General features: G+C 46.8%; 1 protein-coding gene across 3 annotated transcripts in view; it reads right to left on the reverse strand.

Moving 5' to 3' along the window:
• Pkn (serine/threonine-protein kinase N) overlaps positions 1 to 26,398 on the reverse strand; it is a 178,157-nt gene that overhangs the window by 31,900 nt on the left and 119,859 nt on the right. For all 3 annotated transcript variants that reach the window (XM_075699852.1, XM_075699861.1, XM_075699868.1), the window contains 3 exons: positions 17,102 to 17,321; positions 16,551 to 16,658; positions 12,814 to 12,894 (listed from right to left, as the gene is read on the reverse strand). In XM_075699852.1, coding sequence (XP_075555967.1) covers positions 12,814 to 12,894; positions 16,551 to 16,658; positions 17,102 to 17,321 — 409 coding nt within the window. The remainder of the gene's footprint in view (positions 1 to 12,813; positions 12,895 to 16,550; positions 16,659 to 17,101; positions 17,322 to 26,398) is intronic.

Here is a 26,398-nt window from a genome sequence, read left to right on the forward strand (position 1 = left end):
GGGTGGTTGACAACGTGGATGGTGAGAGGACCTTCTTCAAGCAATGACAAAGCTCTGAACACATCACAAATATCTGTGCACCTGTTTCAATGAGAGCAGCGACGCATAAACTGTCCAAAGGTCTATTAGGCCACGTCTAGTCGGCAGTGTGGTCAGAGGATTTTGCGTCCCACTGCATGTGACACATATATCAGCGCGGTGGCAGAGTAGATGCAAAAGTGTGGCTGGCTTCACTTTGTACTGCTGATAAGAAAATATCGTCGACACAGCACGAAACCGTATCTTTCATCGTTGACACCAAAATTGAACAAAATGAATTATGTTTTCACTGAAGTATGCTTTCTCAGACTGCCTGATAATTCAGACAATTTTGCGACCCTTTCTGTGCAAGAAAAATCCACTGGCAACTGTACTTATTTGCATGAAAGATTGGACTTCAATTGAATGAAAGTTCGACGACTTAACGAAGGAAACTGCCGATTTTACCAACTTTGTTATATCAAGGTTAAACTGTATATCCAATGTAGAGTTCATCATGAAGGAGCTATTTTTACAAGAGTGTTGGTCGGTGAGTTTCAAGTGTCCACTATAGAGAATAATCACTTTATTTAAGTTTGTTGTACGCTTGAACTTTGTAACGAGACAGGATATAGCATAGTAAATGCAAATTCCCTTGAAATCCCCCATAGAGCTCCATGCATTTGAAACCTCGTTTTAATGAAGCAGAACTGTTCTGCCAAAGGATATAATGAACTAGATTCATCTTCGAAACGAAAAATACCAACCGTTGCACACTGAGTACATTGCTTTCTACCAGGTTTCATACCCATGCAGCGCTGCAGTGTTAAATTCCCAGGTCGCAGATGCCATCGAACAACACTGGTCTTTCATTACTGTTTCGCGTAGCCACGCACAAGGCTGCCTCGATCATGCAGAGTTTACCTTATCACACCTCTCTCTGCGGCAGGTAGGTGGAAATGCTAGGCGCACCCTCAGAGATCATAAAATCGGAGGCCACGCCTAGCTGCGTCATGCCACATATAGATGATGACGCTTGTAAGCGGCAGGCTAAAAACTAGTGCCTCTACTTCTCCCTCTCAATGCGGTGTGCAGTGCTGTGCTGATGCAGCTGTGACCTCCAAGATTGTGTGAAACCAGCACAAGCTGGCCAAGCCAGGCTGGCGCCGTTCACTTTTCAAGGATGTCTGCGCTTCAGGTATGTGCCGAGCTCTGTCGACCGTATGCTTTGATGGGTTTGTGAAATCTAGCAAAAGTGAAACTACCTCCAAAGTCATGGAGGTTGCCCGAGAATACCGCCCCAGCTCCGTAGTCTACACACCGTGTTGTGTGCCACGTGCCACTTGAACACGAGGGACTTTGTTCACATTGTAGCGTGCTAGCTTTTCCCTTCAACCCCCGTCGCTGTTTTGATAGTTTCCCGACAATATGAGACAGCCAAGTGGAAAGCGGACCAGCACAAGCTGGCCAAGCCAGGCTGGCGCCGTTCACTTTTCAAGGATGTCTGCGCTTCAGGTATGTGCCGAGCTCTGTCGACCGTATGCTTTGATGGGTTTGTGAAATCTAGCGAAAGTGAAACTACCTCCAAAGTCATGGAGGTTGTCCGAGAATACCGCCCCAGCTCCGTAGTCTGCACACCGTGTTGTGTGCCACGTGCCACTTGAACACGAGGGACTTTGTTCACATTGTAGCGTGCTAGCTTTTCCCTTCAACCCCCGTCGCTGTTTTGATAGTTTCCCGACAATATGAGACAGCCAAGTGGAAAGCGGAAGCAAAAGACCATCCCACTGGAACATGAGAATGCTATCGTAATGGCTGTCGCGTCAGGTGCTAAAAACAATGGAGAGAGTATTTTGCTGTTGTTTTATTCAATTTTCATTGCATAAGTGACCACATAGCAGTTCGGCAGACCTGTAGCCTCCTTTGCATGTTTAAAGTTGTGCATAACATTGTGCATATACAGTAAAACCTCGTTATAATGAACTAATGGATATAACAAAGCAATCAAGATTCCCTTATAAATTCCAATAGATGCCCATGCATTGAAAACCTTGTTTTACCGAAGCTAAAATTTCCTTGCAATGGGTATAACGAACCTTTCTTTAGAGCGCAGCTCTTTGGCGCACGTTCCTACGTTTCGCGGCATCGTCGTGCCTCGCCATAACCAGCTCCGTAGCCGGGGCCAACGCGTTGCTCTAACTGCGCGCGCCCCCGACACCATCTCTCGCGCAAGGCATGAGACTTGCTCTCTTCGCTCCTCCTCCACTGCCACCCATGTGCGGCGGCAATCAGAGCGCCAGCTCGGTGGCGGCTGATCTCGATCATGTGCTGCTGCCCAAGCAGAAACGCATAGCCACTGCTGTCCGCCACTGTGTGTACCCCTTCCCCCCCTCCTCTCCTCCGTGGCAGCGACCGCGCGCGTTCTCCAGTTGCCGAAGCGCCGGCTCGGTATCAGCGGATCACGGTGCGCGCTTCCCAAGCCAAAACGCAAAGCCACCTTCAGTTGACTCGCTAGCAACGTCAGTGGCGTCAGTCAGTCGATGCCATCTCTTCGCCACACAATGTTCCTATGCGCCTACAAGATGGTTTATATTATAATATAATCCGTCTGCCTATATAATTAGTTTATTTTCAGCCAGTTCTTTCTGAGCCATGCGCAAGGTAAGCACCGGTGGAAGCCCTTTGTCTTCCGCTGCTGCTAAACGAGCTGACCAAGCAGAGGCCCAGCGCCGTCGCTGCCAGAATCCAGAGGTGCGCTACGCCGAACCAGGCATTGGTGTAGCAAGTCTAGCATATGTCCATCTATTTCTCCGACCACAAAGCTACCTTCATGACAATCAAGAACTGGGAGTGAAGTGTTTCTTGAAGAAGTAAAGAATAAAAAGTTGTAACTGTACATACATGTCTTGCTCGAATTATTTGTCTCAATATATAGAAAACCTGAAACAACTGAAGAGCCGCTCTCAAATTTTGCATTATGAAGCAACGTAATCGTCAGCTATTTTTTTATTCCACAACGAGCATTTACTGATCATTTTGGTACCCGCCAGGTCAATGTCTTATAGCGCGCGACGTTCGTGTCTCCCGTGCACGTCTCCCGGCCTCCCCTTTCCCGTGGAAATGGTAGATCCGCCCGCTCTTCCGCTGCATGCGTGGGGTGGCACGAACTTCGGTTTTATTGTTGCTTGTCGTTGCCTCTGTGCACATCAACAATATCAGTGTTTCTATTGGTTCGTTTTTGCGAGTTCCCACCACCTGAAAGGAAATAGATGACGACAAACGGAAGCGCTAAACGATATCAATCGAGCAGAAGGTGGCTATGCTGAAAGCTGTCGAGTCCGGCGTGAAGAAGAAAAAAGTGGCCGAAGATTTTGGCCTAGCGTTAAGCATGCTGTCGACCATTTTGACCAGCAAAGAAGCTGTCACCAGTGTTGTCACACGTCGCGTAAGAGGCGACAGAAAGAAGCTGCGAGCCCCCGCTTTCGAAGCTTTAGAGAAGGCAGTCTTCAAGTGGTTTTTGGACGCAAGTGCAAGTGGCACTCCTGTGAGTGGGGCATTGTTGCAGCACAAAGCGAGGGACTTTGCATGCATCATGGGGCATGACGATATTGTGGCGAGTGTCGGCTGGCCGCAGCATTTCAAGGAGTGCCACGACATCGTCGGCAGGGCTGTCAGCGGGGAAGCACAGTCTGTCGACCGTGATGCTGCAGTGGCGTGGGCAGAGAAATACGCTGGACAGCTGCTAGAAAAATACAGTGGCAAGGATTTGCTCCAACGTAGATGAGACAGCCCTCTTCTACCAGATGCTGCCGCAAAAAACCTTGGCCCTCAATGGCGAATGCTGCCAGGGTGGTAAGCAGAGAAAGGTCCGCGTAACAGTGTTGCTTTGTGACAACATGGATGGGTCAGAAAAGGTGCCGGCCCTCGTGGTCGGCAAAGGTGCGTCATCACGATGCTTCAAAGGCAAATGAAAGCTCCAAGTGAGGAAAATTTTCGCACAATGGCTGCAGGAGTGGGACGAGTGGCTGGGCAAGCTGAACTGGAAGTCAGGCCTCGTACTGGACAACTGCGCGACCCACCACACTGCCGCTGTGCTCAAAAACAAGCTATGCTTCTTGCCACCAAACTACACTGCAGTTGTGCAACCCCTCGACCAAGGAGTTATGAACTTTTAAGTCAGACTACCGCAAGCGTGTGATCGACCGGATTTTGGTCAATAAGAGCAGGAAGTGCGAGTCTACGATCGACTTGTACATGGCAGTCAAGATGCTACAAGCTGCTTGGATGGCTGTACCGGCAAGCACGATCGCCAATTGCTTCCGGCATGCCTCATTTGGCGTCAGCAGCGGTGGTTCCAGCAAAGATCTTGGTGCTGCCGCCAATGAGGGAGCCACGGATAACTAAGCCCTTGAGTCGTGGGATGCTCTCCTTGACGCCGGCATTGTGCCCGACTGCGACACCTTCAGCACGTACGTCAGTGCCAATGGAGATGTGGTGACGACGGAAGAGCTAACGGAGGTGGAGATTGTGCGCGCGGTGACAGGGGTGCCTAATGACGACGGTGCCGAATGTGTCGACGACACCCCGGAACCTAATATTGGCGAACCCTACGTACCGACGACCGCACAAGCGTTGGATGCGGCAGACCTACTGCGCCGCTTCTTTGGCGCTCACGATGACGGCGAGGACGGACTCGAAATAGCGGCTGCAGCTGCGAAGGCCATCATTCGCCTGAAGCAGCAAAAATCTATTAAGGACTTTTTTCTGCGAAGTGAGCCGCCAGCTGGTGTGCTGTTGATCGATCAGTGATGAGTCATTTGGCGTGAACAAAGTAGCAATTCCTTGCCGTCTTTTTTTCGCTTGTTTTTCTTAGTGCAACGGCTGTTTTCTTTCTCGCGTGGGCGGGCTGCTGTAAGATTTGGTGGTGAGTACATCCTCTCTTGCTTGCTAGTTGTGGATAGAAATGGATAGTGGCTATGACGAACTAATGTTTACAACGAAGTAATTACGACCCTCCCTTCAACTTTGTTATAACAAGGTTTTACTGTACTGCAGTATAGGGCAATAGTCAGTATAACAAAGTAATGGACATAAAAATGTCATTTTGGCTTTCCCCTTCAACTTTGTTATAATGAAGTTCAAGTGTATTCACTGGTTCAACTGTATTATCATACCACTTGCCTTAGCCTATTACACAGTCAAACACTGACATAACAAACCTCAATTTAACAAGATTTGCAATATAATGAATTATATTCATTTTCTGATCATAGTTCTATAGAAAATTACGGTATTATTCTTTTTTTGCGACTTAACAAAGCAATTTTGTGACACTGTTTCCATTTAACGAAGTTTCAAGCATGTAAAGTCGACTACACATTTTTAGGGCATGCCTGATAATTCGGAGGCCTTTGAGGCACGGCCACAAATTTCATTGAGCCAATGTACAAGCACATCTGAAGTTTTGGATGCTGAAATCCTTTGCCACGTAATTTTTAAAACTACCGTATTCACTCGCATAATGATCACACTTTTTTGTCGGAAAAGATTGAAGCAAATTCAGGGGTGCGATCATTACGCGGGTTAAATTTCCCGCGAAAAGAAAAAAACAATTTTTCGACCCGCGTTTGCTGCAGGTGCGGGATACCAAAACAAATATGGCGGCCGGTGGAGCATGCCGAACGTGCCGAACGCGATTTTTTTCTTCTCGTGAGTACATTACGTGCATTGAAACAGTTTCTTCCGTATCAGTAATGAATAATATCGTTAATAACGGCAAGTTTGCGGCAATAACGTAGCCATGTCCACTTTGAGGGGGCAGAAACAGATGGGCATGCTTAGCTGCCAGTGACATAGAAGCACAAAGCGGGCATGCTGCGGAAACTGCGGCATCTGTCTTCATTACTATCCTAATACCGCATGTTTGCGCTAAGGGTGAGTGAATATCTTAGCTGTATTACAAGCGTTGGCGTATGAATAAGGTACACTTCTAACGTATCAGTGTAAATGTGGCTACTACTGTTGCCGCTTGCGATTTGTTGCATGCCCACAAGTGCAGATGAGAAGAATCGAAAGGCGCCTTTTTTGTTGTTTACCACAACAATTATAAAGCCTACACATAATAAAGGCAAGTTTGGTTGTACCTCTTTGTCATGAAAGTGCAGAAAGTGATGAAAGTAATGAAATGAGGCATCTACTTAAGAATGTTCGGTGCGTGCAGACCGCTTGGTTTGTCTTGAAGAGTTGTTCGCGTAGTATTCGACAGATGGTAAGCGCGATCATTATTAGCTAGACTTGGCACACGACATATCGCCGTGGCAAGTTCGGGGTGCGATCATTAAACGAGAAATTGAAAAAAAAAAAAAAAAATACGAAGAATTTTGACGACAAAATTCAGGGGTGCGATCATTACATGAGTGCGATCATTATGTGAGTAAATACGGTAGTACCTTCAGTGACCACAGGTTTGAAATGGCATTAAATGAAGCCACGACTGCCACGATTTTGATTATCATACAGCCTCGAACCAGCATACTTGTGTGCTAATCCGTTGGCGGTTGTAAAGTTGTTTTTTTGCAGCTGTTAGGCCTAGCTGCTTCGACTTTTGTTATCAAGCTTTGTGCTGTTCGGTGCCGTGTTTTTCATTTGAGGGCCCCTCACCAGGTCTGGCCATATTGAGCTGAAAAGTGCTAAGCATACAATGTGTGATAACGATTGTGTCTGCAAAGTATTACACTGATATGCACCGCGGAGAGATCTGAAATTTCAAACTGAATGTCGTTTTCCCTTCTACTCACGGCCGCCGCGATCCAAGCTGGAGGATGGTGTACATGTGCTAGTGTGTCTACGTACACGTGCTTGCGCTGCGACGCGTCACTTCGATAATTATTTAAGGCAACATCTGTTATTTGTGTAATATGTTGCTTGAATAAACAAATTAAAGCTTAAAGAACTAATAAAACACACAAACCAAATGTCTGCACGTTTTTGATTTACTTCACACCGCAGAAAGAGAGATGTACTTCTGTTTCGTCTGCTTGTTCCGAAGTCGTGAAGTCACGTGTGCAGACACCAAAACTATGTCATTTTTTATGGTGTTCCAGCGTGGGATCATGCTCTGTAATCCACTTGTGTCTGCCTCAGTATTCGTGTAGCACTGATTCATACCACTAGCCAGGTGTCCTCATGCACAGCATGCAAATATGTGCGCTGCACAAAACGAGGCAATCACAACAGCTGGCACACCACGCTGTCAGCGGAAGTGTGCTGCGCTGCAAAAAAGTGCGGAGGAAAAATAAATAAAGGCGGGGCCCGTGACGTATGTGTCCTGCGATCCTCGAGGTACAGTATGGGAGTATGCAGGGAAGGAATTTTGCTTGCGGAGGCTAGACGGGGCAAGTGGAGAGAGTGTCTCGCTAGGCAGTGGAGCTTGCCTCCTGAAATCCTGGGTTTGCCGCACTGAAATATTTCTATCTCGGCTATCAATGAGCCGATTTGAAAAACTTTTTCTGCTGGAACACTCCCTAGAGGACACACAACTTCCAGCGTATAACCGAAGTTTGCTGTGTGGCCTGGTGAGGGGCTCTTTAAGGACAAGACATATAAATAACTCTAAAGAAATCCTTATTTTCCATACAAACGTGCAAAACACATCAAGAATAAGCATAACAAATAAGAAAAAGGATTTGGGGGAAATATTTTCAGCAATAAGGGGAAAACCCCCAGGCAGGAAACTGGAAGGGGGCTTCACCCCAAGCCACCTAAGGCTTCATTCAGAATTTGTGTAGGCAGCTCTCATCATATGGGAACCATAGGTATAAATTTAATTTGCTTTATATCACGTGTGACATCACTGCAGCTGGATATCTTGCATTGCACTGTTTCCTCTGACCTTGCTTTCAACATAGTGAGCCATGTGCCAAATTTCTTTTTCCTCGTCCAGTTTTCCTGTTGTGAACCAACAAATGACGCTTGCTGCCCATCAGTCAGTGTTGGCCGAAGACATTTAGCCAGAATACATCGGGCCAGAGACCAGAAACTTGGCAAGAAAAAAAAAATTTTCTGGTATGTTGTCTGTAGGCAACACTCGTCAATAAAGGGTTCATTATACAACTGCACACCCGCTGTCTCCCATCACAGTATGAGCACTGATATGCCTAATAATTCTACTGGTGGGCCCTTAAAGCTATTTCGGACATAGCTGTAGCAATTTGAGGCCTTGAGGGTAGTTATCGAGGGCATGCATTGAGGGATTGCATTCGTTTTTTTTTTAAATGTTTTTGCAGTCCCTATGGAGTCCAGAAAATCGCACGTTGACAGTACTTGGAGCCTCTTTCAAAAGTAAATAGAGAGTTTTAGTTTAGGGGACGCAAGCGGCTTGCGTGCGCAACTAGGGGCGACAGTACTGCGCATGCGCAGACCGCTACGTCGACTTGCGTTCTTGGGTTGTTTGGCCGGCCGAAAACATCGCTGCCCCTAAGGGGTCACGTTACCCACATGACTCTCGCGGTGTAGGAGAACTTACGAGTAGCTAGCGGGTAGATAATCTAATAAATTTTTCGCCAAGTGGCGACAGACGTCGTTTTTATATATATTAGAGAGGTTTAGCGTGTCCGGTATTCGGATAAACGCAGTTGGGGCGTTGGGGCGGAGCAATAAACAGGAGCGTCCTGCATGGTGCATCCACCTGGCGGCACAAAGGTCAAACGGACAAAAGCAGCTAATATTGCTGTAACTAAGTCTATTCTACTTCGCTGCTGGTGTAAATTTTCGGCACTGGTGTAATTGTGTTGCTGCCAAAAATTTATACCCGCAGCAAAGTAAGATACACTTGCTTACTGCAATATTAGCTGTTTTTGTCTGTTTGAGCTTTGCGCCACCACGTGGCTGCACCATGCAGGCCGCTCTCGTTCATGGCTCCGCCCCAACGCCCCAGCCTGCGTTTACCCGAATACCGGACACTCTAAACCTCTCTATTAACTGCTTTAATAAAAATAGTTTTATGTGCTTTACGTCATATGCTTGATTTCATGTTTTAAAAAATGATAACGCAGCAAAGATCAGATGTTGATGGCGCTGCGAGCGCATGCGACCTCACTGCGGCTTGTGTTTGGGGCCGCTAACCTATAATGTGTTTCTGCTTGCGTACGCAAACGCACCCAAGCGCTAGGGGCCCCAACGCCTTGCGTCCCCTAAACTAAAACTCTCTAATATAGGAAAAAAGTTTAAAATGTTGGCGAAAACAGAACTCATTTGCATATCCTTTTGCATAAAAAGTTTCACTGGCAAAGTCTTTCAAGGCCCTGTCAAAGCTACAGTCAACAACCAATTTTTCGGACCCTCTAGGGAACGTAAAAACATCCGAAAATTCAGGCAGTCCGAAAAAATGATGCATGCAAAAAACGCACTTTTTTTTTTTCTCGGACCTAGAGGCAAAGGGTGAAGTACCATGCTTCCGAAACCCTGCCAAAGCATCAGTGAAGTGGCTATAAAAAGAGGCGTTCAAAAACTGTACCGTATTTACACGATTGTAAGTCGACCCCTTTTTTAAAATTTGAAAGTCTGAAGTTGGGGGGTCGACTTACAATCGAAACCAAAACATGGCCCCACCAAAAAAAAGCGATACCAACGAGAGCTACAACGTAGTTACAATTTTATGTTTGCTCTATGGTCCTACCCGTATCTTTTCGCTATCCCGCGTGTTTGTTCGCTTTTTGGAAGGGTTTTTCAACATTTTTTGAGTCTTACAGTGCATGCAACACTCATGGGGGGTGTCGATAGTTGATGGAAGCGCCGCTGTTCCCATTTGCAGCGGCACCCTTAGAACGGCGGCGCTTGCGGGGAGTATCGGTAGTTCATGGAAGAGCAGACACCGTTCGCGGGTTTCTCTTTCTCTGTTTAAAGGCACCAACTTTTTGACGCGCTCCACTTGACTGCCGGCTACGTGCTACTTCTATGCTTCCCCAGTCGTCATGAGTGCTGCAGGCCCACTAATCTTTCGGCACTCGTTCACAGCAGCGTTCAAGAGGGCTGCCATCCTTTACGCCGAAGAAACAAATCACTGCGCAGCGGGCCGCAATTTCGAGGTTTCTAAAGGGGTGGTGCGAGAGTGGTGACTGCAGTGAAGCGAAATTTTCACCCTGTGGCGGCAAGTGAGAAATTTCCCACGTGCCGAAGTCTGGACGCTTGCCGGAGCTGTAGGCTAAGCTTGCGGCAGCGTCGCTGAAATGCGTGATCGGTCCCTGCCAGTGAAGCGTGACGTGGTCATGAAACAAGCCCGGACCTTCGCCTTAATTTTAAGGTTCTGCTCCGCCGTGAGTACGAGTGGCTGGCGGCAGAAGACTGCGAAATTACGCCAACCGGACCTGTCAAAAGAGCCTCCCTGACGGCTGTGTGTGGTTGGGTGCATTTGGCGTGGGCTGCTGTTCTGCAAGATGTCGTGGTGCGGTCGTTTGCCAAATTTGAAATTTCGCTGGACCACGACGCGCTGTGGGACCGCAGCAACGATGACGATGGCAGCACTAGCGAAGACGAGTAGTCCAGTGACCATGTCAGCTACTAATAAATTTTCGTTATCGAATGTGCCCTCGGGTTTTTTTTTTTTTCCGGTCAAGCGATAGGGGGGGTCAACTTACATTCGAGTCGACTTACAATCGTGTAAATACGGTATGTAGCCGACTGCCGGTTTATTATGTACATGTGCATCGTCGGGCAGCCAGTGTTATTGCTGCAGTGGCTTGAAGAACTTGTTGATTGTTGTTTGGACGGCGTTCCGGTTGCATGCAATCATATTCGCCTCGATCTGAGCAAGGGTCATGTCAGCACCGTACACCGATGAAAAAGTCAACAGTGGTCGCGTCAACTCGGCGCTTGTAGGCGGCACGGGCATTGGCTCATCATTTTCAACATCAGAGTCTTCTGAAACCCCCACAACCTGACGGACTATTCCCTTGTCAGTCAGTTCTGCGCAGAAGTTGAGCTCGTTGTCAGCGTCAACAAACTGTTCAAAAGTTATTTCCGTGGGTACGGTACTGCTTTCCGCGCTTCGATGCCATCGGCATCGCTGACGAGCGTCAAAGCACCTAGGCCTAGCATCGCAGAGCACACTTGACACAACAGCACAACCACACACCACGCTAGCCAAAACGTGGCCTGCACAAACAAACGAAATAGCGCCGCTCCGGAAACTCCGCCGGAAGCGGAAGTGCGGCCATTTGCGGCGATGAACATAGCCAGCGTGGCCAGACCAAATCGGTGTGTGGCGGATAGATTCGGCTAGTTGTGGTTCAAAGCGGTGATATGCTTCGGCTGCAAGTCGATTTCCTTCGCAAGGGCGCTGCGCGAGGAGCCAAAGGACCTTCCGTCGCGTCAAAAAGTCCGGAAAATTGGACGGCGGGGGGTTCGAGCGTCCGAAACTTCAGATGTCCTTATACATTGATTCTATGGGGCTCGTGGCGGTGCCGCGAAGACGTCCGAAATATCAGGCATGTCCGAAAATTTGGGCGTCCGAAAATTCAGTCGTTGACTGTATTTAAACGGTGCACAGTGGCATCGCATGTAGCAATTTTTTACTATAACAATGTTTTCAAAACACTATGGCTAAACTTAGAGATAACGAAGTGGGTAAAATTGGCACTTCACTTCGTTATATTGAAAGCGCACCTTTTATGCAAGTAAGCACAGTTGCCTACATACATATATATATTTCTTGTATAGAAGGGGCTGTAAAACTTTTTGCATCATCTCGCAACTGGAAAAATAAATGAATTTCATGATGAAAAAGGCATTTTCAATTATTCGTGAGTCTGCGAACCAAGGTACGCTTTGATGCAATGTCGATGATGTCTTTACATCGACGGCTCGAAATGAAGCCTTAGAAGCTTTCACATCCACTCTGCCGCGGTGCCTGATTGTGTCACCTGCAGTAGGATGACTTTACACCTGCTGTAGATTAACTTCAAAGATAAAGCGTGGCCTCGTGAACAAGAAAAATTGAGTTGCCGCATCCACTTTTGGCAGAATTTCAACACATCGCCAGCCTCGCACGCCTTTCTCCCTTCTCCCTTCCGCTGTTAAAACACAAGTCCAATAGAGCCGACAGAGAAGGAGTGAAAGGAATACAGGAGAAAACGCGAGAGAGTGCGGCTACGACGAAGTCGTGCTTGTGCGGGGTCAGGAAATTCAAGGGTTTTCAAAGGACAAAAAGAACTCCAGGGCATTGAAGGTCCTCGAAAACATACTTTTCAATTTCAAAGGTTTTCAAAGATTTTTAGGACCTGTGCGTATCCTGTGTTGAGAGCGGCATTAAAGAATGCAGTTATCTTGCTAATGAAGACATGGCAGAGAATGATCTTTTGCAGTCCTTCAGCTGTTTACAGTGGGCTTTTGCAGTGGCGTATCCAGGGGTTGCTAGCAGCAAAGTGCTACCTTTCCTGGCGGTCACTATAGCGAAGCAAGGACAGCTCCTCCTTCAACCTTGTCATAGCGAGATTTTACTGTAATACTCACTCATGCCAAGGCGTCTTTCAGGGTGCGGTGAAATACACTACGTTCTAGCTAATATGCTTCAGACTGCAATGAAATGCAGTTTAAGAAAATGGTCAATAAAACAGCAATGTTTTCACTGCATGTTTTGAGGACTGATTTCTCAGACATGGTAATAGCCACCAACATTGAGCAAATTATCCTGTCTGACTTTGCTTTTACAGAATGCCCCCTTAAAAGGTAATTAGCAAATTTTATTGCAAGAAGGATGGTTAGGCATAAGACAGAGCACAAAACTAAGAAGTAACTCACTCTGAAAAAGGCCTGCTTCTTGACATCCTCTGCATCTTTCTCACTCGTGCCAAGGCGCCTTTCAGGGTTTTTCCTTAACAGCTGTAGGCATTGAAGAAATGTGAAGCATTAGTAATAATTAAAAAAAAAAAAGCAGCTTATGATCTAGTGTTTCTAAGTCACATTCACTGGCCACACTATGGCATGAAACTACCTTACTGCAGCAACACAGATTTTGGTCAGTGAAAAGTAGGCCACTTTACATGTCAAATGGTTGTGCAGCAACACATGCATACCTGCCAACCCAAGATTTGGAAATTTGTAACACTATAGAAGTGAGGGGGGGGGGGCAACACTTTTTTTTTCTTTTTTTTGAGGGGACTTACCTTTTGTGACAAGCTTACTCACGTTTTCACAACCGCACGAGTAAAGAGCGAAAACTCCACAGGGGCCCAATTTATTTTTGCAATGATTTTGCCGTTGCCAACTTTGACTGCTTCAGAAACTTCTCCGTGTAGGTTTGCTCAAAGCAAGTACCACTCTGGTGCCCCATGACCATCAGCAGACTTTCGAGTGTTTTCTCACACACAGATGAGCAAAACTCCGTTCCTGAGTTTTGTTCACAGTGCTGAATATTCTCTCACATTTAGTATTGCTTTGGGGAATGGGGAGAATACCCAGCATAACCATTAAAATTCTGTGGAAGCAGAACAACCCGTCGACACTTGGAATGCTTCCTAATTGCGGCCACTGCACGTCACACCTTGGCTCATTCTATATGTTGGCTGGAACCTGATATGCTTGCAAGTTGGCAAACTCAACTTCAAGTGCATTGATTGCTTCTTTTGATTTGCCACTCTGCTGGGGTAGAATAGCAGGGGACGCCATAATAAAATAATGTATGCTGTTGAATGAAGCAGTTTCCAGAGCTTGTACTTGAGCAACTTCAGCCATCTTGAGATTGAAGTCTTCTAGCAGGAATTTGTGGCGAATGCTGCTGTTAAGTACAGACGTACAGCAGAGAACTGCTCTCTCTCAATGCAGCTCAGTGTCTCAACCACAGAGTAGGTTGTGCTGCCAATGACAATGTCTTCATCACCTTTCTGGTTCCAGCAATGAATGACATGCCTTGACAACACCTAGGCGCACAAATTCAGTCAGGAGATCCTCAAAATGGTGGTTCAAGAGGCCCCTCAGTACATGAATCTGAGGAGGTTGTGCCTGAAGAAGGCAGTTTGCCTTCTCAAAAAGTGGCATACATTTTGGAGAAAAATACAGCATGGCCTGTTTAAATCCGATGACAAAAAATAAAACAGGCGCTCCTCACGGGTCACGTGGCTGGCTTCCCCCAGAATCCTTGGTATGAAGTTTCTGTTTTTTTGCTTAAGGTCCAGAATAGAGTGCCTTTCCTTTTTAGCGAGAGTTCATCGCCGTCAGTGCTTTCTTTCCCCGAGGCCTGCAGCAGTCTTGTGATGATGTGTAGCAGACTTTGGGGTCAGTGCAGGGTTCTTGGGGGTTTGTGAGGAAGTCTTCGGAATTTGGTAGGACTCCAAAAACAAGTTCTGCTTGTCGCACTGCTTTGTTTCAGATAAAAAAAAAAAAAGCTAAGTAGTGGTTTCCACTGGTCGAGCAGCCTCTTCAAACACTTTCCCGACAGCCAACATGTCGGCAAATGCTTCAACATCTTTCTGACCTCGGCATCATGCATTTTTTTTAAACTCTAAGTCGATCTTTCCGTTTTGGGCTTTTCTCTAGGTAAAAAAAAAAAAAAAAAAAAAAAAAAAAAAAAAAAAAAAGCTGTGTTTACTTTCTTAGTCCTGCGTTCAAAATGCGAGTCATGTCTTATCACGATGACGAAGTAATTGCCACTGATCATAGTCATGTTGGTGTGCTCCCTCGCCATGTTCAAAAGACACAGAAAATGAGGTACTGGCATCCTTGTATTCAGGGTCTGTCTTGCTGTAATAACTTTTCCATTGGGACCTCTTGGTTTAGACTCATCATAGTAAAAAAAAGTGCGAATGTGACCAAAGCAAGCCAACCAAAAGAACTGTGAACGAGAGCCGACACAAGCATACGACAGTGTGAAACAAGCAGTCCAGCTGAACCAGACGTGATTACAAATAGAGCAATTGGGTGGGTCTGCATGACACGTTTCTTGCACGTACGTCACTCTAGGGGCCGCTCTCATTGGTCTCCTCTGCTCACGGCTTGCTTGCGCAGTGGCAAGCCGCAAAAAGTTGGCCCAGGACCGATCGTTCCTGCGGCACGTTTTGCCGCTAGTGTGGCTGGGGCATTATAGAACGACGCAGAAACGGTGACCTTGCCATTTGACACAAGGCTCATTCACCCTGGTGACTGGCAGCGGTCACGCGACCAAGTTGGTCGCAAATTGTCACAAATGGTCGCCTTTCTCAAAAAGTGACCACTCTGGCCAGTCGCTAGCTGTTCAATCCATCAGTCGCGCAACCATGGTCACAAAACTGCCAACGTATCAGTGGCGCACTGAAAGTTATGTGAGCATGTGTTTTCATCCAGTGTCCTCCTGTGTTACACCAAATACAAAGCCTATGCCAACATGGCATACTGCAGGAATGCAAGTGCTGTCTTGCCTCGTGATGCTGGGGCGCAGCAGTTCCAGCAACAAGTCGAATGCACACGGTAGCATTTACAGGAAGCTAAACAGTAGCAAAAGAAAGCGCAAGAGTTATGCACTGATTCCCAAGCAACGCGAACTAGAAATTATAACTTACTCTCAATATAACTCCTTGTCATGCGAGTGGAGTTCAAGTGGAGTGTGGGCAGGAGGCAGCTTGCATGGCCGCCTACTTATCGCGAATGGCAGCATGCGTGCACCCGCTAGCATCGCCTTTTCTTTGGAGGCTTCCACGTTGCCACAGCTGACACCACGCACAATTGAACACATCAGCACAGTGACAATGTCTTCTTCTTCCCTCGAATCAAAATACATGGCTGTCACCTGAATGCGAAACCAGTGAAGTGTACGCGAAGTGCCTATATCCCTAGAGTTCTCACTGAGAATGATAATCTCTGGGATTGGAACTTGCAGGTTGCACTTGCCAGGGCTTGCCGGTTTTCGGCAGGGCTTGCCAGTGTGAGCATCAGTCGTCTTCAGTCGCTTTTTGGTCACCAGTCAAAACCGGTTGCACAACCTCAAGTCGCCGGTGTGATTGAACTAGAGGATAAAATTTCTGCCATAATTTTTTTTTCCCCCCTTCATGTGCAGCGTTGAGGGGTCTCTCCTAAGCTTATCCTCTATGACGGGGTCAGAGCAATGCTGATCGGAGGCGCCACCATGTGATTTGGCACGCTGCTGAGAGCACTGTTGGAGCGCGGTATGTTCGAATTAACCATTGCAAATGCTTGTGCATTCGAATTGCCAGGCGTTTTCGCCTATTGGAATTCATATACATTGACGGGGCCACAGCATCAGTTTGAACAAACCGGAAGTTCGAATTAACAAGATTCAATTGCAGTATGTATACACTAACCTTAAGTTCACTAATATTTAAAGTTATCCTTAGCGTGCATAACACAAATGGGTAATTAATACCAGCCATTGCTGTAAGCTATGTCCATTTGCCAAAATTAAGAAGTGTGCCAAATATATTGGCATTCCTAATATTTTCAATAAGCATGCCATATAGTAATGAATGGCTTTGACTGCATAATATTGGCATCCAATGTTGCATAATGGAAGGCAAAACAATGTAAACAATGAGTGGGACTATACTCACCCTCCGCATAATGGCAACAGCCTCTATGGAGAGGAAGCGTGGGTATCGAACTTCATCATGCACAATGCTGTCAAACACTTCTTCTTCATCATCACCAGGAAAAGGGCTCTGGGAAAAAAAAATACAGAAAAGGATGCGATGACATGAAAAAAAAAGTATAACTATCATGGTGTAGCATACAGAACAAGTAGAAAGAAATGCAATGACTAAATGCTCAACAGTTCAAAACTATAAAGTGCTCAAAAATAGGTACTGATTGGAGAGTTATTGACAATTCGCAGCCTATGCACAAGAACTTGTATTTAGCCTAGTGGGTACTTGTGATTTAATTGCTGATCAACAGATGCACATGAAAATACAGACACCGCGATTCTTTTCTTTCATGTCTGTTTTTGTGTGCATCCTTTCAGCGACAATTATGTCATTGTAGAATGAAATAGCAACAGAGTGCTCATTTAGAACACGTGCCAAGAGCAGATCTGTTGAACTCTTTCTAGCAGCACAAAGTAGTACTGCACAAACCTACTGCTTTGCAAGAAAGTAAGGCTCACCTCGCCCACCAGCATTTCAAAGACCAGGACACCTAAGCCCCACCAGTCAACAGCTCGAGTGTACGAAGTTTCGGTCAGCACCTCAGGTGCCAAAAATTCAGGTGTGCCACAGAAAGTGCCTGTCCGATCACCATAGCCCATGCCTTCTTTGCACAGACCAAAGTCGGCCAATTTCACGTAGCCCTCAGCATCAAGCAACAGGTTGTCCAGCTTGAGATCCCTGGGAACCAGAGACGACAAAGCTGTCAAAACAAACATGCACGTGCACGCACGCACATCCACCCGTTTGCACACACACACACACACACACACACACACACACACACACACACACACACACACACACACACACACACACACACACACACACACTTATCAGGACCGAGATTCTAACTAAATCTCAAGGCTCCAAAAATGCAGTGGTTCAAGATATTTCAAGCAATACTACAACATGTAGAAGACCAAGGTTTGTTTAATAAAAATAAGTGATGGAGCTTAACCATCAATAAGAAATACATGTACCTTGGTGAAGGGCTCTGGATTAATTTGACCATCTAAGCTTCTGTAGCATGTTCAGAAATCCAAGTATATGGGCTTATGCTAGGGATGTGCAAATACTATTAGTACTTTTGTTTTTGATGCAACACAATTTGCTTTAATTGGTAATGGTGCACAACCGTATACAGTGCAGTCCACTTATAACGATACCACATATAACGATATATTGGTTATAACGATGGGTCGACATGAGAGTGTCATTTTATGCATTAGGTCTATGGGGAAAAAAACCATTTATAACGATAGGTTATTCACCGCATATCGAATATTACGATCAAAATTTTGCCGTCCGGATGGCTTTTTCTGTGCAAAATAATCGTAACATTTGCATTGCTTAGTTCCCTGAAACGAATGATGTCGAGACGAGGCGATGTTTACCTCCGTAAGTTCGTATCTGCTGCCATTACCATGCTGCGCGTCCCAATGTTACTAGGCGCGTCCCGCCCCGCCTGAGCACCGGAGAGCATCTGAGTAGGCGCAGCGCACCACAAGATGGCGCTAGCTGCTTCATGCGCGCCAGCCACAGTCGCTCCGAAAGAGAGAGAAAGAAAAAAAAAAGCGACAAGCAAAGCGGCGCGGCGGCGCCCGTCCTGCACTCAGTCTCTCTCTCGCGATAGCAGGCTGACACCACCAAAGCAGCGTGCAACCAACGGTACAACCCAGTTCGAAGATGGCGCCGACAAAGCGCAAAGCTGTGTCGCTTGACATGAAGATGGATATTTTGCAGGACTCTCGACGCGGCTTCAAGGTGAGTGCCCTCGTGAAGAAGTACGAGCTCGCCCAGTCGACGATATCAACCATCTTGAAAACCGGGAGCACCGCGATTGTGAAGGCAGGAGCTATCAGCGGCCATGCTGATCAGCGGAAAAGGGTTAGAGACCCTTTGTACGCCGATGTTGAAGAGGCGCTTTACCAGTGGTTCATCACAACCTGCGCGCATAATGTGCCTATTAGTGGGCCAATACTTGCCACCAAAGCCAAAAACTTCGCTTTTCTGCTGGGACGCCCAAATTTTGAGCCTGGGGGAGGCTGGATTCAGCGCTTTAAATAGCGGCACGGAATCGTTTACAACAACGTGGTAGGGGAAGCGGCGTCTTTGGACACAGAGGCAAATCAGCAGTGGCTGCAGACAAAGCTGCCCGGCGTGCTGGAGCGCTACACGGAGAAGGACATACATAACTGCGACGAAACTGCTGTTTTTTCAAATGTTGCCGTCAAAGACTCCCGCTCTTAAAGGAGATTGATGCCCCGGCGGGAAGCACTCGAAACTTAGGGTGACCATGTTGCTGTGCGTTAGCATGGACGGGAGCCATCGTCTCAAGCCTTTCATGATTGGGCGATCAAAGAAGCCAACGTGCTTTAAGAATCAGCACATCCCGGTCCGCTATCGCAGCAATAAGGCGTGGATGACCCGCGACCTGTTCGAAGAATGGCTGCTCGAGTTCGACAGTATAATTGAAGACCAAGGAAGAAAAGTAGTGCTGCTACTTGACAACTGTAGCGCACACAGCGTTAACCTGAAGCTAACATCTGTCGAATTGATGTTTCTGCCTTCGAATACTACAGCAGGCCTGCAGCCGTTGGACGCCGGCGTGATCGCCAACTTTAAAGTCCTGTATCGGCGGCGCATGCTGGAGTGGCTAATTTTAGCCAGTGACCGCGCAGCTCCTGACACGTCGGGTCATGCAGACGGGCCCCCTGACCTGAAGATCAGCCTTTTGAAAGCCGTGCGCTTCGTTTATGGTGCATGGTATGAAGTAAAGCAGTCAACCATATACAACTGCTTCAAAAAGGTGGGCTTTGTGCGTCAGGACAAACTTCCCCAACCCACTGAGACCAACACGGTGGAAGCCGCTGGCATAATCGAGCTCTGGGAGCTCGTTCCTACTGGTGACACAGGTGGTGCGTCGATGGAGGAGTTTTTGACTGCAGACAGTGCTGCCTCATTCTGCGATGAGGTCACTGACAAGGCGATCGCCGAAGATGTGCTGTCTCGACAGACGGCAAAGTTGTGCGACGGTGGCGACGGCAGCAGCGACAGTGACAACGAGATTGACAGTGGCTCCTTGACCCCAACCACGATGTCCACGCAAAGTGCACTGTCATCAATCGACTGCTAAAGGATTGCCGCCAGTGTTCGCGCAGCAGCTGGAATCCATGCACACCGCGGTTGTGAAGCTGAAGCTGCCGCAAAAGCAAGTGGAGATTTAGGACTATTTCGGTGCGCCTAACCCTTGACATGGTCATTGGCACTAGAAATAAAGTTTGTTTTTCACAGCCTACTTTCTACATCATCTATTCTTTAGAGCAAGTAGCGAATTCGAGTTCGGAGCTGCAAAGGTAAGTACCGCGTTTTTTTTTTATAACTGCAGTCAAGATATAGCAATCATCGGTTATAACGATCATATTTTTCGTCTTTCTCAATATCGTTATAAGTGGACTGCACTGTATATTGCTACAGTGGAACCAGAGTATATCAACTTGTTTACATTGAATTATCACTCATATCAAACGATTTCTGAACATCATAAAGTATCAATGAAAACTGTTCAATCCACCCTAAAGGTACTGATGAAATTGACCTAATTATCCAGCAGGTTGAACATAACAAGATCCAGAAAAAACACCAAAACTTCGCTTCTCTATTTGTCCATTCATATGGCAGTATTTGCCAGATTCTAACACCCCCCCCCCCAAATGAAATGTGCACCCACTTTCTATGTGTCCAAAGTAGAAAATTAATGTAAGAATGACATTAAAGCTCATAATAAAAAAGTAGAAATCTAACACACACACAATTATTTATCAAGAAAGATGGGCAAGTGTCTAATATGGGTTGCACAATGGTGGCCAGTTTCCCAAATCACCCTCGTCGCAGTACATCCCTGTTATGCAGTAAAGTGAACTTGGTAACGCGATTTTGGTTTCATACCTGCTTTCATCATGCAGGAAATTTTGGACCTCATTTTCGGGCCCCGGGGTGGGGGGGGAAGGGTTGCGCATTAGAATCGAATAAATTCCACAATTGGGTATTGTGAGCTACAGTCATTTTTTGAAAAACTTCTAGGGCAAACCGGAAATAGGTGTTTTCGACTGGAGATTACGTGTATTCAATGCATTTGCCATCCCCTAAGCTCCACCGCAATGCTGCCAGGAAAGGGGTCGCTACTGGAGTCGCCATAGGGGTCAGGCACGTGCATGCTGACTAGTCAAATTATCCAGCAAATTATTCGGCAAAGGACAATTTTAGGATCGAAATAACAGAAGTTAGCTCATAGCAATGCACGGGTGCCAGCCGAGACCTTCGGTTGGGATCAAAATAAATAACGAAAGTTTGAGCTCATAGCAATGCACGGGTGCCAGCCGGGACCTTTGGTTTGGATTACATTACCGGAGCCGAATAAACACCAGTGTACTGTATACGAATAGAACATTAAAATAATTCGACTCCAAATCGAATACCTCCAATTTGGTCTTTCAAATATTTGGCAAAGACCCGGTCATGGTTGGTGCCTTGACACCCGCAGCCTTTCTACCGTGCACAGTTTGTCCAGGTCTACAGGACTGATTGAAACAATTCTCATACATGACGTGGACAGAGAGAATGGTGAGAGAGAATGGTGACAAAAGTAGTGCAAAAGCATGAAGATCAGGCTCCTTAGCCACCGAAAGGGGTATGAGAAAACGAACAAACATATATAATGATACATTATTCACAGCATATCGGATCTAATGATAAAAATTTTGCCTTCTGGACGGCATTTTCACTGCAGAATAATCGTGAAATTAGCATTTCTAAGTTGCCCTTAAACAAACAATGCCGAGACGAGGCAATACATTTGCCTACGCATGCTCATATCTGCCGCCATTAACCGCGCAATGAGTCTTGCTCGCACGCCACAAGATAGCGCTCGCCGCTTTTTCGTCCGTGTCACCCACGATCGGACTACGCATGAGGAGACAGAAAAAGCGTGAAGCGAAGCGGTGCCTCCCCCCCCCCCCCATTTGCCCCTTTCTCAGTAAGTGCAGATGGGCGCTGCGGAAGTAGCAGCGTTGCATCACTTGAGACAAAGCTCTAAATTTAGCAAGGCCCGAAGTGTCGCTCACAGAAGTGCCACGATCATGATGGCTGTAACCAGGGGCCATGCCAATCAAAGGAAAAGGCGGGCTTTGTGCGCCTGGGAAAAATTCCTGGATCCAACACGGTGGAAGACACTGATGTTACAGAGCTCTAGAAGCCTGCTGCTGCTGACAGGGGGTCGAATTATGAAACACGGGGTGTTTGATGGAGTAGTTTCTGAGTGCAGTAGTGCTGTTTCATTATACAAAAGAGATCAGATGGGGCAATCGTTGCAACAGACGGTGGCGATGTGCGATGGGACCAACGAGACTGACACTGACCTCGATGTTAACGCGAAGTGCACTGATGTCGATCGAGTAGCTCATTGATTTTACGCACACTTAATTATTGCCGCTAATGACTGGACACAACTGGACACCGCAGTAGTGAACCTGAAACACCCGCGAAAGCAAGTGTAGATTTCTGACTATTTCAGCATGCCTGACACTTGATACGCTGTTTAGAGGCATAAATACACATTTTATTTATCACAGGCTACTTCACACGTTTATTTTTTAGTGCAAGTGGCTAATTTGGTTTCGGAGCTCCAAAGGTACGTTCGGCAGCTTTTTTTTATGGCACCTCAGATATGGAGATGATAAATTATAACAACTGGATTTTTCTTTTTGATATAGTTTAAGTGGACTACACTGTAGTATGCATGTTCCCGTATGCAGTTACCAGCTTGTTGCATGCGGACCTGACTGCAACTTTCCCAGCTGTCGGTTACCAGTTACAGGGCTACTCTCCTGATTCAGGGCATGCTAAAAAGATATAAGAAAGCTGGACTTCCTTGTAGTTTTAGCTGAAGTACAGTAAAATGTTAATTGCAAAATGTAAATACAGTCAAACACAAATATACAAGCATGGATAAAGCATATTATTCTCTATATCAAACACGCAAAACTGACTGATACACATGTAAAATAACTTCCTCACAATGAACGGGACATGGAAGATACAGAATGCAAAGCACTTCTTTGCTTAGAGCCAAGGTGAGAGCAAGGTTATGTGCAAGGCCGCTTCAATTTTGTCTCCAAAAATGTGGGCTGATCATGGAGATAGGCAGCTCGAAAAGGCGCAGGACATAGCGAAAAACATGGAGGAAAGAAACAAAATAGGAAAGGCCCTGACGTCACATTTTGAAGCTGGAAGTGTAGCTATGTTGGTGTGCCATCTCCCTTTCTGCCTACAATCAGCTTGTCGGAGCAGATAGGCACGAGCTTTGAATTTGCATTGCTACGAGCTTCCGGAAGTCTGTGCTGCTGACATGCATCAGAACAAAGCCTACGAAACTTCTGTAACAGTTTTAGTGATTCAGACGCCCTCCTGTGCTTTTCCGTGGCACGTTGAAGTAGACAGCGAAGACTTGCGCTATGATTACTTGACTCTCTGTATCTGCCTGACACTTGCCCTCATAGACCCTAAACACAACTTTCAAGCTTACACACCACTCCTCAGCTCCAAAATCAAAAAGGGGGCTGACAGAGTAGTACATGTGGTATAAAGGTTATAAGCATGAATAAGGTGCCTCAGAAAGGCTGGCTAAGGTTTCGACAGGAAAACCTACAGTAATACCTCGTTATAACGAAGTGAGCGGGATGGCGAAAAAATTCATTTAAGCAGTAAGTCTATGTAAGCAACCACTGGAGAAAAGTGAAAGCAGCCGAGCTTTAATTGTGCCACAACTGTGAGGAAGCCAAAACACAATGTATTCAGTGAAACAAAACTTTATTCAGGTGCAAAAAGGTAGCGAACTTTGGCTGTTTCAAGTTCTCACCGGGCGCAAGCAAACCCTGCTTTAATTTGACCAAGCATTGCACAAGGCCGTGGTTGCTACCCATACATTCAACCTTATTTTGCACCAGGCATAGGTACTCATGCATCTGAACCATAGTTGATGCTTCACGTAGCTCTTCGTCCTTCTCGGGGCCACCAATAGTGTCGATTAGTATCTGCGCATTCGTCGCTGGGGCGACTATGGGAGCAGCAGTGTCAGCCAACGCGAATGTCTCGAAGTTGCCTTCTGCCTTTTGGCCAGCACTTTTATGAACAGCCTCGTACAGATCGCTGCCAAAAGCGCGGGAAAAGCCACCGTGCGTAAAGCAGTTGGTGACCTTTGAAGGTGCAAGTTCTTTCCATGAAAAGTTCAGCAAATGGATTGCACCAAGCAAATCAATGTTGTACTTCTTGCTGGCGCCATATGCTGTGAGGATGTGCTGCAAAAGAGCCTTGCAGTACAGCTTCCGGGTGGTCTCAATGATGACCTGATTCACTGGTTGTAGTACCACAGTTGTGTTTGCAGGGAAAAATTCCACAGCAATTGCCTTGAGGTTGTCGATCTTCCTGTGGCTCGGACAATTGTCAATTATGAAAAACACTTACCGATTCTTTGTGGCGAACCGTCTATCCAGAAGGCGCACATAGTCTTCAAAAATAGCAGCAGTCATCCATGCTCGCTTGTTACTTCTGCAGATGCATTCCTTGGGAATATTTGCATTTCGGAAGTACCACTGCTTCTCTGCCTTCCCCAGTATCAACAAGGGAACCTTGTCCTCTCCTGTTGCATTGGAACCAAACAGCACTGTGACACACTCCTTGCTCCGTTTCACCCTGGATGAGGATCCGCCAGCGGTAGTGAACGAGTGATTCGGTAGCATCTTGTGGAAAAATGCAGCCTCATCTAGGCTGATGTCTTTGTCTTCACACTTTTCAAGTAGAACTTGCTGCTGATGTTGGCGCCATAAGTCTACAGTATCACGGTTCACGGTAGCGCTTTCGCCAACAATCAAATTTGAGGTCCCGCCGTGTAGTTTCTTGAACCGCTCAAGCCAGCCATTGCTGCACTTGAAATCTTTATTGCCCATGTACAGGGAGGTTTGCACTGCTGGTGTTTTTCAGCCACTGCAGAAGTGTACCTTCCACTTCGAGGTATTTCAAATCACAATTCCTCCTCCTCTTTGCCGAGAAGCTCTTTACAAAGCCATCCAGCACAGCTTCCTTGTTTTTCAATACAGTTGATAAAGTAGATGGCGGTATGCCGAATTCCTTCACGATGTCAGTTTTCTGCCAACTGCCAGTTTCCCACTTCTTTTATCAGCTGAACTTTCGGCTCCAAAGTCAGACACTTTAGCCCAGAGACTCATGGAGCCATTTATCACTGTAGACCACAAAAGCACACGCACGGCACGCCTAACAAAGCACTCTAAATAACACACAAATCACATGGCCTGCAGCACAGATACAAACGCATGCACTGTTGGCGCCAAAGTGACTGAATGCGGCAGGTGAAGCAGAAGGCTGAAGCTTGAAAATGTCGTCAGGGCATCTCATTTTCCTCATCAGTGTGTGCTGGTGATGGCGATGGTTGTAATGGCGGGCTTGGCATCGGCTTCACGTGTAGCGGAAGAAAGGCGGTCGGAGTTGTGGAGACCAAGAAGCAGGAACTGCAGAAGGGTGGAAGATTGTGCCGGGGAGGGCAGGCCGGAAGAGGGTAGCTTTGGAAGAGCAGCGACGTCGAAACTGGCAGCAAGGAGGTGAGGAGTTGACATGAAGGCGAGTGAGAGGAGAGACTGTCATCCAAATGGCTTGCAGACTGGAGGGCAAATGAGGAGGTGAAAGCAGTGGCCACTTTTATTGGGGGGGGGGGGGGGTGCAGAGGTCACGGAAGCCTACGAGAGTATCGCGCTGGAAAGAGCCACAAATGCCGTGGCTCGAGCCTGAGGTGGAGCCAGGAGTGCTCTTTAGAACGGTAAAACTTTGCTCAATGCTATGACGCAAGTGTGCCCACGATCTTTTGGCCCCTTTTCAGCATTTAAGAGACCGCAGTTTCCTGGCATCGCAAAGCGCCAGGAAAACTTTATTTTTGTGTGCATTCCATCACAGGGGACACCAGCAAAGCAATTGCGACCGAGATTAACCGCTCGGGCATGCTGCACTATGTATTTTGACAGCTTCTGTTCGCTCCGCAGTAGTAAACAGCTGAGAGCACTCAGCACTCGCTTCGTACCTGTCACTAGGCGGTCATCGGTCGTGGGTTTGGTACTTTTGTGCGCCTGTTCTGTGCCTGCGTGAGACTAATTTGTCAACGGTATTAATTTTACACTGCATGTGCAAAAGGGTTGTCGCTGCTCGGTGGCGGCGTTCCTCCGCTCGCCACTTTGCTCTAAGCGAGTCAAGCTCTTCATGTGCTTCGAGTAATGCGGCTTAAAATGCATGTGTTTGGGTTGGGACCAGAAGAAATTTTGAATAAAGTGACATTTCGAGTAAAGCAATTTCATTATAACAAGGGATTACTGTATCTTCATCAAAGGCGGCCTCGCTATCCTTGGCAGTTTAAACGGGTTAGCAGAGTGATATCACATGCGGTCGTTGTCGGTGGCAGCTGGCTGTAAAAGGAGAGTGAAAATAAAATGAGCGCTGTCGTTTGACATCTCTAGGCATGGTTTCTGAGACGAGGGGACAAGAGTAGGAGAGTGGGAAGGTGACAGAAAGAAGAAAAAAAAGGAAGGGAATAGAGTGTTTTAGTTGAGCGTCTTTACGGTACGCTCCGCTCAGAGTTGCCCCGCTAAGCCACAGCGGAGCGGCGGGCGATTTTCACGTTTTAGTTATACGTTTAG

This window comes from Dermacentor variabilis, chromosome 1, assembly GCF_050947875.1.
Source record: "Dermacentor variabilis isolate Ectoservices chromosome 1, ASM5094787v1, whole genome shotgun sequence".
NCBI lineage: Eukaryota > Metazoa > Arthropoda > Arachnida > Ixodida > Ixodidae > Dermacentor > Dermacentor variabilis.